Raw genomic sequence first — 13,754 nt, forward strand, 5'->3', positions numbered from 1 at the left:
AATGCGAACTTCATCCAAGTGAAAAAATTGAGTTTAGTTTTTGTTTGTTTTTAAGACAACTTGCAACACTGCAGCGGACTCATCAGATGCAGGTGCTCACCTTGGCCAATCAACATGTTCCATAGTGTCGTCCAATCACAGCCGTGCATAGAATGGCGTGCCTGACTCTTTTCGTATAAAACTGGAACCAGACTGAGAGGCATGGGTGAAAAGATACTGAAGAACTACTCTTACGTACATCTGCTCCATTATTTGTATTTTGCTGAGCAGAAAGGCGCCATCTATAGAGCATGATACATAATCTCAAACATTGCTTTGGTTCCTTTTGTCGGATGCCAAACACAGAACTCGTTGTAACAAAGTTTATATTATTTTATTCGTTCTGTCAAGCCGCACACAACAGCAATATCTTAACTTAATAAGTAATGCAGTAAATATATATAAACGACGTCTATTGGCAACAAAAGTATGGCTTAATATGTATCACAGACAGAAAGGGAACTTAAAGCCAATTTTAGGCATATTAACATTATTTTATTCGCATCTTCCTGATTTTTTTCAATGAAAATTCCTCTATTGATATAAATAAATAGCCATGCATTAATCTTCATCATCATCACTGTGAAAACATTTTAATGTACACAGTCGCCCAATCCAACGTGTGCTGTAAATTAAATCTCTTAATATTTAAATATCTCAATAATGAGTGTAAAAGCACGTTTTGTTAATGACACAAACCTACAGTCGAAGATCGAATTATCAACAGTAATTCCCGGACCGACTTTGTACTGTCCCATGTGAGTCCATCTCTTCAATTATCTTTGTCAAAAGCAATATTCCCTCACCTTGCGACAACAAATCTTGACAACTTTCGAGGCAGGTTACCCAGAGTGACTGCTGCCCTCTACGACAGGGTTTCTCTTACAGCGTTTGACAGAGGGTTAATAGCCGCAACTTTTGATAACATTTTAATTATTTTTGACCAAGAGGAATGATTATTTTCTTTTACTCATGCTCCCTGAGGTATTAGCCTTGTAAACACACCGCATTGAGAAAAATACGAAATTCTATTGTTGACAAACCGATTCTAATCAGGACTAACATTTTAGTTGTTTGCGATGCATCAGACTCTGATATTCAACAAATACAAGCTGTATTCATAAAATGAACCCCATACACTTCGACTACTGGAAAAGAACAAGAAAGTGTGTTCAAAAACTTGCTACAATACAAAACCAACACGAAATGCACCAACAGCTATTGGAGTTTTAAAGTTTGTTTCACTCATACCGACATCAAGATAGTGAAATGCAAATCCATATAAATGTAAACTAATGCGCTGTCGCCTTCATAGAGAATACGCTATTCTGTTATTTCAATATTAAGTTTCAAATTATAATCATATCCTATTCTGAAACAATCGATGCAAAAGTAACAATAATACTTAAACATTTTATTGTATTGGAACATAAAGTCTACAATGTAATATATATTATGAAATGCTGTGAGTTTCCACTCCGACATTCAGTCTGAATTTATTTTCTTATTTAGCCATACTCAATGATTTAGAATATCTTTGCAGCGTGAATGGCTTATACATAACTAGTTAAAATTGACAGCAAGACTTTAAATTAATTACAATTCATCCTATATCAGCATTGTATTTTCCATGCATTCTTGATTCGGACTTGAGAGGCATTGTCCAAATCGTAATATTTATGCTCAAGTGATACCCGGTGCCGCTTTTTTGGCTGTTGTTTTGTGTCGTCAAGTACAATTACAAAATTGATCGTAAGCTCAAGTATTATAAACATTCTCAAAGGTGAGATTATTGAAATTCCAAGTTATTGATTCACCAATTTCTTCAATAACACGCCGTATCTTCTTTTGTAGATGCAGGAAGTTGCCTTATATCTTTCCTTTACTAATCCGTCTGTGTAGAGTATTGTAGTTACCCCTTTTCATCCAATCTTTCAAAAATAACATGGTTCCAACCCATACACATGATTTCTGATGTAATGTAAATTGAAAGCAATAATAAATGTACTCTTGAGAGACAAATTACTTTGTCGCGTTCACTCTCTGATCGATTAAGATATACAACTACAAAAATACATCTTAAACATTTCGAAATCGCAAAATAAATCTTAACTTAGTTATACCAAATGCTTTGATCAGACCTCTATGAGGAGAATTTATGATTTATGTGTATATGTCGTGGAACGGGTACAATATACCGTAGCTGGAATATAAATGGTCTTTACTCTGTAATTAACTCAAAGGTGTGGCACCAGGGTGCAGACACTGCATCAAATTGCGCGATGTGTTCTTAAAGATTCGTAATAATAAATAACCAAAATATTCCATGCCGATGCATGATGACATCGTTGACTTTTCGTTTCGGATTATGCATTCCTGTTCAAGCCTTGCCCCTCGTTATTCTCAACTGTATTGAATACGTCTATAAAAATCTGCCGTCAGATTGCGTGCTGAACGGAAATGTTTCTCTTTCATAACTTTGTTATATCACACAGAATCGCCGACACGATACCACTTTATTTTCTTTCCTCTGTGTTCGTATGAGTAGAGACACACTGCGACCAGGACGAACAAGATGACGGAGAAAGGTATGGCCAGAAACTGCAGCGCTTCGTAGTTCGGTGACGGAGGGTCGTGTGGCGGATAGTAATTGTAGGTGGCGCCCTTCACAACCTTGACAAGTTTGACATCAAATGTGAGCGTTGAATTCGATGGTACAAGCGGTGGCGACCCTTTGCGACCGTAACCAAGAAGAGGCGGAATGGTAATTCGCCTGATTTCACTGAAATTATGATGGAGGGAACGAGAATGAAGAATGAATGTAGATTTCAGAATCTATGATTACAGAATAAAATAGAATAATACTTGACCTGATGATAAACACACGTTTTATATATATATATATATATATATATATATATATATATATATATATATATATATATATATATATATGACCAAAAATATAAAATATAATGTGTAGTCTGTTTTGAATTGTTTCTATCAGCAACACGCATTCTCTCTGTAATGCATATCATAAACTCTTACGTCATTTTATATATATATATATATATATATATATATATATATATATATATATATATATATATATATATATATATATATATATATATATATATATATATGAAGGTAAACATTATACATTAAGTCATACCTAGCACACATATTCTTGACTCCTCTCACCCAGCCTTTGATAAGCTGGCCTTCTTCATCGCCGATGACATACGCAAATGGCTCGCCCCATATGTAGGAGGAATCAAATATGGTTCCATCTTCCAATGTGCCCTGGGGGTGAAAGATTTTTGATGGCGGTCAACTTCCAAGGTCGTGTTGTCCAAATTCTTGCCTCGATAAGAATGATACGAATACAAAGCAGCTCTCTAGTCTGAGTGAAAATTTATATTGTGCTATTCCTTTACCCGAGGACAACTTTCATGTAGGGAGACATCCTGCATTCGGAGTCACGGATATTCGTTAAGAGAAAACTGTGATAGAGTTTATGCCCTAATATGCACTTGGGTCACGGCAACGATTTGAGAACTGTTCGGTAAAGTTTTTGACGAACAATAGAGATCTAAATTTTGCGTCTACTGATTCTGCGATGGCTCAAGCATCAACACGTGTTAAACTTAGGGCGACTCAAGAGTTCTGAATGAAGATGGCTTTATTTTTTAACAAGGTAACTTTGGCACCCCAAGTCTCGATTCAATTGTAGAAGAGCAGATTTTATTAACGAGAGTAAGTTTCTAATCTTAAATTCTCCAGGTAACCAGTACGGGCAATCGATTTACTCACTTTTCTGCGTGTCATGACAGCTTAAGGCTGCATTCACAAACACCCCTGGAGGTGGCGGAGGAATTGACGAGGGGACTTGAAAGTATCAAGAGTATGATGGGCGAGCTTGAAAAGATTTGGGGACTTGAAGACGGGGACTCGAAACAAAACTCTATCTGATTGATATGAAAGATGTGTTGGGGTGTCAATTTTAAGGTATTCATTTTGGGTAATTTTGGGATGCTTTGTTTTGTGTATCCACCGCAGTTTCTTCTTCTACTCCCTGAAGCGTGATTAAAAGTCCAGCACAGTCATATGTGTACAGTCAGCATTGTTATTGTTTACAACTGAATTCAAGTCCGGACTAGAATTCATATGTCATCAATGACAATGATTGCTGTATTTGCATATGCATAACATCGTATTTGTCAAAGCAGAATTGTGTTATTCTAGCATCCTGTGGGGAGTAGAACAAGAAACTGTAGTCGATACACAGAAGAAAACATACTTAATCGGCCAAAAGGGTACATCTAATATCCCTTTTATACAACACTTACATACATACATAATACATTCACATTACAGATATAAAACGTCCTGTCAAGGAAAATATTTCACACTTTACCTGTAGACTACCATGGGAAGTGAAATCATCATTTTGGGTGAATTCCAATATTATATTTGTTGTCTACATATGAATTTTCAAACACCCTATTTAAATCAAGTATATTTGTATCACTTGTCAAACACTTATAAAAGCAAAATTTAGTATTGTAAAATATTCAGTTTTATCATAGACTCCGATGTACAAATTCCAAATCAAATTTCTCAGTTTGTACACATATGCACTTGCAAGCACCCTATTCAAACCAAGTACAGTGATGTCAATTATCCAACATCTGCAAAAATATTCCAAAATTAAATTTCTCGTACACATGTGCGCTTGCGACCATCCTATGCTAATCAAGTACATTTATATCAATTATCAAATTTCTATAAATGCTTAGATTTTTCAGTTTGTATTGACAGAAAATTGTTCATAGTTTTGTCATAGACCAGAATGTATATAGTGAACCAACATCGATGATATCTAAAAATCAAATTGTGTATACACATATACACTTTTACCATCTACTTCAAGAAAAGTACATTTACCTTAATTATCAAACTTATTTTTTATGGGAAAATATCAATAATTTGTCCAATAGACTCCCATGTATTAGGATTTGATATTTCTGGACGAAGCACTATATCGGCCACATTTTGCCTTGTAATATTTGGCCAAAAATGGTGACCCACCTGGAAAGCCCTGAGTTAAATTTCATGATCCTTCAAAAGTGCTTTCGCAAAAAAAAATGCGACTCACCCGTGATTTCTGTCCCATCCCTTTATGGGGATTTCGAAATTATAGCAAGTCAGAAGCGGGATTTGAACGCACTGTGAGTTTGTTTGGGGCATTTGAAAAAGTCTGATAACTTTTTTGGATTCTGTCGCCTCTCCCCCTAAAGATATATTTGTGAATGCAGCTCAATATCTTGGTTAACATTGTGTCGGAATGTTGTGATTTTAAAGTCGGCAAAAATTAGAAAAAAAAAATATGAAGAGAGAAAGAGTCGCGTAGGATAAAGTGACTGTACATGTTAATAAAGTATTGAGGCTTACATTATACTCAAACATCACAGAGTCTCCAAAAGCTGTCGTGTGAGGGCAGTGTCGAGGCCGGTGCTGTAATATAATGTAAAGAAAGAGAACTGTAAACACATGCAGTGTTCAAAACTAGGGTGGAAAAAGCAGGGTCGAAAACACACTAATTAGCATGTTTAGACTCAAGTTTAATTCATCATACAGATTTTAAGAGAACATTTATTTCAGTAAGTTAGTCAGTTCCTAGTTTGAAACACTGACTTCCTCGACGACACCGAAAGAGAGGTACTGAGACCCTCGCTGTCGAGATAGGAGTGAAACAAAACACACATCCGGCTAAGATCACGGTCCCTCTGTGCTAAGATGAACTGAATTCCAAGAATTAATAATGTAGACGTCATAGCGCCGTGTGTAGAGAAGCTTTATCACGGGTTATCATCGATGCGTTAATCCTGAACAGCTTCAGGACTCTATTCAAGGGTAGAGTACTTTCCTTGGGATACCGACATTCGGTAGAATTCTCATGGGATTGTCGGCGGCATTAAGCGTCTACTTCCCCTAGGTATAAAAATAACGAACTACAAGATAGAGGTATTAGTTCAATATCCATGGCAACGGATGAATAACCTCGCAAAAATTACTCCTTGCCTGAATCGTCTTGGGGATTTGGTTGCTATGGCCTCTCACCGTCTAAAGCTTCAATTTCTTCGGTCTTTATGCGAGACATAATTAAACGGAAGTTGAGGGTACAGCTGAAGAGGCATCAGCCTTTATAACACAATACTGACAGTTGTACAGGATATGGAAGCCTACAGTTATGTGCATTCTTCCTATGACGTTCAAGCTGTGTAAGTGTTCAGCATTTTTCAGAAACACTTTTCTCTGATCGAAGCTAACTGCTTGTTGCTTTCTTTGTGCCTGACCAGCCATATGTGTACCTCGATATTGCAACATCCAGGTCACCTTTTAATTTCGGAACGAGGGAGAGGGGAAGAGAGGGACAGAATAACAGACAGAGACAGACACAGAAGGATGTATCCCATCGTCACTAGGGGAAATAAATGACATTGCAATTGCAAGGTTTCTCGAGTTTTTTTATTGATTAATGCAAATCATCAGCCTACACATTGTCTTGCATGTTATCTGTGTCATAACAATCTGAATCAAAAGTGCATTTTCCTGTAGAGACAGCACTAGCATTCTGTATGGCGAGCCAGGCTTCCCTAAAGCATTTATTTTATTAATACTTTCGAATGGTTGGTGGCTATTCCGCTGAAGTCTCAACGTGGTTGGGACTCTTAATGAGTCCATAAGATAATACACGCCTCGGAAGGGAAATACTTAAATCTTTGTTAAAACATTCCTCGATGAGACTTTGAACCATTCTCTTACCAAATCAAGAATAAAAAGCAAGGATCATTGTGTAAAATTTGTCACAAGAGAAACAAATCAGTACACGTAACATTTTAGTATTTTAAATTTAATGTTGCCGCCATCCCCATGTTAACTTTATCAGGAAAAATGAAATTTTCGATTTTTTGGAAATCTAAGACGGTGAAAATCTTACTCCGAGAGCTTTAAAATGAGTTCACACAAGTGGTAGATCACCAAAGTGTTGTAAAAAGTGAGAGTTTCAATGTATTACCCAGAGGCGCATTCTACCTTAACGGATATTAAATTGAATTAAAAAAGACTCAGAGCAATGACAGGCGAATCGACGATACACGGCAAGTGCTAGGTTGTCATAAATTATTCACAGGAATGGACATTCAGAAAGTAGACCGAAGGAATTTATAGTTTTCCTTGAAAAGTGGAAATTTTAATTTTTAACGTGTCCGCAGTCATTTCTAGCTGTAAAAATCTAATTAAGCGAAGGACAATATCACCTAATTGTAGAACTATCACGTCTATTAGTCCCTACAAAGACTTCGTAAGGCCTTCGAACGATTGGAATTGCAATGACAACCCAATTTTTCGAATAAACTTGTTCAGAGACGAATTCTGAGAGAGAGATCTTTTACATGGAGGTCAGGGTTTATCGACCCAATTACAGACAACCTTAGCAAACAGGAAAAACATAAATGACTCAGGAATAAGATTTAGCATTTACATTCTACTAAAGTCTTGGAATTGCCTCTGACGGGCACTCACAATGATTTTGAAGAAATGCTCACTGCATCAATAGCACCCGCTTTGAAAATGGGCCTTTCAAAATCAAGCAATCATTGGATATCAACCCATACATACACCGTCTCATCTATGCTTTCATTGGTAGTGAAATTTATGATCGAAGTCTGTGTACCTTCTGCAACGATATCGTCGAAAAAAGCTGCGAAAGAGACACTTGTGGTCAAAATTCTGAAGTTTGTTGGCTTCACTTATGTCAATGAACAGCATTAATATTTTAAAGGTAAGTTCATAGTAAAAACGTATTTTCACGTTCCTTCTAATAATATATCAGCCTACAGGACAGCCACATTTGAATATAATAGTATGCAAATGTATTGTTAGAACCATATAGTTTTCTGTTCTACCCCCATGTGAGTGAAAACATGGAGCGCCCCTAGAAAGGTGAAAAAACCCGAAACGTTTCTTTGGCAAAGTATGGGCGTCATCAAGACGTCCTGTTTGTGTGGATGCAAAGTGAGTCACAACTTCTCGTATAGTTGTTGCTATGTAATGTGAAGTTAAGGTGTATGTTAGATGTTTTAACCTTGCTAGTTTTTGGGTTAGACCGTCAAAACACACCGGGAAACGCTATCTGCGTCAGGTATAAGCTTATTACATGCAGCATATCTGCCTAAATATAACATCTAGACCCACTTGCAGTTTTCACTATCACCGGCAACCGTGTAATCTCTCAGCTGGTGTCTTGAAAGACAGTGGAAAACACGCAAGAGGTGTTTCAACGGCTCTTTCACCAGTGCTTTTGTCGAAAGAATTACCCGGCGGGCGTCGTACATCCGTGTAATTACTATTAACACAGAATGTGGAGGAACTGTGCTATTAAGAAGCCGGCGTCTCAAAGGTGAACGCTAAGACACGGATATTCCTATACGTGATGAAAGACTTGGCGCGCTTGCAAGTTTTGCTGCTTACTCAAGCATATCTACTATCGGGAAATACCTATAATCATATACGTTGACCTGATTTCTAGAAGTGTATTCTCGATAAGTCGCTCGTATTGAGATTGAATTGTGTGAAAGACAACAAGAATAGCAAAGCTGTTTCTCTGGGGATACCAGAGAAGAGAAACATCAAACGTAGGTGTCGTTACGATGAAGAATTCCGCGCTAGATCTAGAGTCATATGGAAATTTCAGATAAATTATAACGGATGAACGTTTTCGATATGTCATAATATGGCTAACGTTCACCGTGACGTTTCTTGAGCAGAATTACACTCATTGTTGAAACTCACGTGATCTTCATATAGCAACATTCGTGAGTTCTTCATTGATGAAATCAAAGTGACCAAATTAGCGGTTTTGGTAATAGTTGTAAATGTCAACTTTGACCAAAAACTTCAAAAAATGATTTACTCTAATGCTTGTTCTTACATGCGCTCAGATCACATTACGCACATATGAATAAGGAATCATACAAGCACAAAGCTGTAGACGTGTTCTATTACATTTGAGCCATATTTGCTGAGGTGATGTTTTGCAAGAAGAATGAGTGGTAATAACTTGCTACCTGTATATACGGCAATCTGTGTCTATGGTGTGGATGAAATGACAAAAGAAATACTAGATAGATAGATAGATAGATAGATAGATAGATAGATATTTCTCAAATTTGAAAGCATTTTTGAAATTTACATATGTACGGAGACTACAGCTACTCTCTATCTCAGATTGCCATTCTTGCATTGCGATATCACAACACCTTTCTTTAAGCTGTTGAAGTAAATAAGTACAATCTATTGTTTGCTGATTTATCCGGAAGTCATCTAAACAATATTTATTACAATAAATGTTTAACATATAAAGCCAAACGGTTTACACTTTTTTCTGCTAGATCATACTGGTACTTGTAACAATCATAGACAATTTCAGGGCATTCATGGTGAAGATATCTTATCTTATCCAAAAACATACAATTTCCATATCAAGGTAAGTTTTAATGGGATATCTTCACCATTCTCCTCTTACAGCAGAATTTGTTGTGTTCACATTTACACCTGACAGAAATTTGCAGAATTTATGATGAACTTTTTCAATATCGGCACAATCTTGTGCCCCCCGCCCAATAGCACCACCATAAATGAGAATAAGAAGTATCTTACTAATACAATCAAATATGTGAAATGCAATGATATATATATATATATATATATATATATATATATATATATATATATAATATAATATATATATATATATATATATATATATATATACCCTGATGAAGTGGGATTAAGCCCAAGGAACGTCGACTAATTAAATTTAGTTTGTAGTGAAGAATATTTTAAATTAACTCTTTAAGGTGTGTTACGACACTGTAATGTCTGTCATCGTGTGATCAAAACCGAATCTTGATAAAATATAAGCATTTTTCTAATTTGAAAGAGAGAGGAGACATGAGACAGTAAAAGTAGACGTGGAAAGAAAACAGACATGCAGAAAGGCAGAAACAAACAGACGGATACAGTGACGAAACAAAATGGCGGAGAGATTATTCCAAAGTAGACCTTTCATCTGACGAAAAAAAGTTTATCTCTCAAATTAAGATCATAACTCGCCACAGATTGGTTGAAATGTTCTTAGGTCTTCTTTGCAAGAAATCGAGGATTACGTTGTTTACATAATCTCTATACTTTTTTCCGCACAGTCTTCGATTTGAGATGTGAAGGAACATAAATTGAGATAGTTGCCCATACGTGTTAAGTGTATTCATTAAATAGGCATTAAAGTTCTAAAGAGTACATCTGATATCCCAAACTCGCGGCGAGTATGTGCTTTAGTATCTACTTATCTGTCACGGTTGAATGATGTCCGTCATGAAATCGGTTTCTCTAGTCCATGATTCCGTTTTATATATACAAAAATAGCGCTGGTCGGGACAACAGACTCATACAAATTTGTTGTGCCCGCAATGTATAAGCCCTTTATGACCCTTCGCTATCAACAAACACAGGGCTGTGTAATTACAAACATTTCGTATGGTTAAAGGTGATATATATTTGCATATTTACATTGGCGGCGTTTCTTCCTTCTCTACAAAATCCCTCAATGGTATTAGGTCATTTTGATAATGATAAGTACGTTACGAGTTTCCCACGTAATGATAACAACACGACCGTTACTTATTACGCTTTCTTGATAGTTGTAAAAGTGGTACAGAGCTTGGTTCTTAGAAATCATATTTGCACAAGCATCCAATATTGTCGAACATGGACATGTTGTATGTTAGAATACCGGCACAATATCAATTAACACTTGCAAAAGGAAAACATCTGTGCGTCATGCCAACAATTTGAAACTTGCATTGTAGCCATTGTTTAACGCTTAAATACAAAGAATATTTTTTAAACTTAAATATCCTTGCCTTTCATTTGCGTACAAATGATTTTTAATGTACATAATGATGTTGATGATGATGATGATGATGATGATGATGATGATGATGGGGATGATGATGATGATGATGATGATGATGATCAGCACCATGACCACCACCACCACCACCACGACCATCATCATAATCATCATCATCATCATCACCACTACTATTTGGTCGACGGCAATAAATATGAAATATATCCTACAATTACATCGTGTCCGGATTTTCACTTCAAAGCATAGGTAATTTCAATTTCTGTCCATCTGTGCAAGAAATCTCTTAAAAATAACTTGAATTTACATATTTCTGTAACATTATAGCAGGCTAGGTACCTGTGAATAGATCAGATTATCCGTCTTACGTGTATATGACCAGTAAGAATATACTGAAATATTCATATCAAAAGATACTAGACTATGCAAATCCCTGACAAAATTACAGTTTTTTCACAAATTACTTTCAAAGGGGCAGAAATCTAATCCGAGAAGGGGATTTTCTTTTCGTAGCCATGAGGCGAATACAACACACGGTCTGTAATCGCAGCCTGCGGCACAGGCAAAGTAAACAAGCGGTGGGAAAAAATAGCAATTCGATATCATCACGATGTTTACCCATTAAATCCTTCACGGATCCATTACACAGTGTGATACAGTAACGCCAGTAGAGAAGTAAATGCAATAACCTTTTTATCAAAGGAAGCCAACATTTCCCCAATTTTACTCTAGTGTGACCTGTGACCCCACTCTGCGGGGATGGGAAATTGCCATTTTAACGATTTCAATAGGGCTTACATCCACGGACGAGATTGCTGATATGTAATTTCCAATTATTGCATCAGGGAGACACAAAATTACCTTTCCATGAGAAGAACTTAAGTCATTTTGACGAGATAAATCCTGGAAATCGTTGGAGCGCCCTCTACGTAAATCACTTCTGTCGATCGCAGCGGCCATATTTGCTTTAACTACGTCATGCTAAGTATTGACATAATGATTAAATACTATTTCTATTTTTTAAAAGGAAAACACACTTTTGCGTTTTGTTTTCTTTTCATGTCTGAACTGTTAAAACTTTGTAATTTGTTGTATTTTTTGTTGCAAACGATGAAAAATGTGAATGTTATTCAGTTTATTTATAGCCCCTTGCAACTCGTGTCACATCAGACGAATGACAGAAAATAGAATTCTCTAATGCAACGTCCTTTCTAAACATAAACCAATGACTTAAATGTTTGTTTGGCACTTTGATATTTGTCTGATTGTTTTCAAGATGACAAGCTGCAGAGAATGAGAATGGCAGTTTGATGAATTTGTGACGACGAAACTAGCTTGAGTCGGAATAATCGTAAAATGGATTCAAGAGGAATTCTTTTTTTTTAGATTTAATGGTCCTTTCATGTCATGACGATTACGTCAAATAACAAAGAGAGTACAAATGACAATAAAGTAGACTTTTAACAGACATGTACTACGTATATTTGTCATTCTTCTCTGTATCATAACCGGGAAACCGCTTTTAACAAAAACAGATCAGCAACAAATAGGGGTTTCGCTTACTTGCGTTGCTGACTTTAAATCGGTTTAAGTATTATAGATTATAATATATATATATATATATATATATATATATATATATATATATATATATATATATATATATATCTGTGTTTATGTGTGAATGGAAACATGGAAATAACACTAATAATAATTCAAGGGTTGACTGTCTAATTTACTTTTCTCGAAATTGTTAATAACGTCTAGAAAAATCGTAAAATATCATCGAAATCGAAAAATATCCTCTCTTTGATCGAATTTATATGACCATCTTTTAGGAAAGCACTGAATCTTTTGAACATGTCATATATCTCAACCAGAGTTTTAAGCTCTACCTTAGAAACATAAAGCGATTACATGTTAGGATGAGTGTAGAAGTGTGACACAGATACACCTTTTATCCGATGTATTACTGAAAATAGAGTTATTAAACTTTTTTTCAATACATTTATACCGGTAATATCTGTATCCGATGTATTACTGAAAATAGAGTTATTAAACTTTTTTTCAATACATTTATACCGGTAATATCTGAAAACGATGGAGCCATCTAATGCCAAATGGTACCACATTTATAAACATTGGGATAAAAAGTTTTTTTCTCAGGAATCGTGTATATTGTCGTGTGCATGCTTCTCAGATAGAGAAATACCCTTGATTTATGTGTGTTCATTGCTTTGTCGAAGTTGCAGCTGCCCTTAATCGTCAAATCGTTTAATACACATGCAGTATATGTCTTGATTTGAGTCAAATAATATCTGCAATGTTTGAATCTCTCCTACCGTTCTCACAGTCAATGTATTCATATTGTTAAAACTCAGTCTCAGGTGTCCTGTCTGCAGATTAATAATCAATCACATCCGGGTGTTTTAATGGAGGAAGTATTAAGGAAGACGGTTTTTGCAGATAGTCACGTCATATAGAACACGAAGATTAAGGAAGCAACTGCCGCTTTTGTCACCCTGGCGTTCCGTTGCGATAAATAAATCACTGAAATGTCTTTCTGTAAGATAAATGCACATGTGTTTTGTTCTGTTTGGCGTCTTTTCAAAAATGTCCATTACAATTGCACATCCTACCATCTAAGCTGGGTACCCTTTTGAACTGTAAACAGCCTGTGTCGGTCCAAACTGCATTTACCGTTAACCATAACAAATAC

At 36.0% G+C, this 13,754-nt stretch overlaps 1 protein-coding gene across 1 annotated transcript in view; it reads right to left on the bottom strand.

The window, feature by feature from the left end:
• Nucleotides 1-349: 349 nt before the first annotated feature.
• The window catches only part of LOC139115285 (peptidyl-prolyl cis-trans isomerase FKBP2-like), a 48,251-nt gene continuing 34,846 nt past the window's right edge, over nt 350-13,754 (bottom strand). The window contains exons 2-4 of the mRNA XM_070677296.1: nt 5,497-5,559; nt 3,215-3,345; nt 350-2,821 (exon numbers count right to left, since the gene is read on the bottom strand). Of these exons, the coding sequence (XP_070533397.1) occupies nt 2,527-2,821; nt 3,215-3,345; nt 5,497-5,559 (489 nt within the window). The 3' untranslated portion in view covers nt 350-2,526. The remainder of the gene's footprint in view (nt 2,822-3,214; nt 3,346-5,496; nt 5,560-13,754) is intronic.

The sequence above is a fragment of the Ptychodera flava genome, chromosome 17 (assembly GCF_041260155.1).
Source record: "Ptychodera flava strain L36383 chromosome 17, AS_Pfla_20210202, whole genome shotgun sequence".
Classification (NCBI taxonomy): Eukaryota; Metazoa; Hemichordata; class Enteropneusta; family Ptychoderidae; genus Ptychodera; species Ptychodera flava.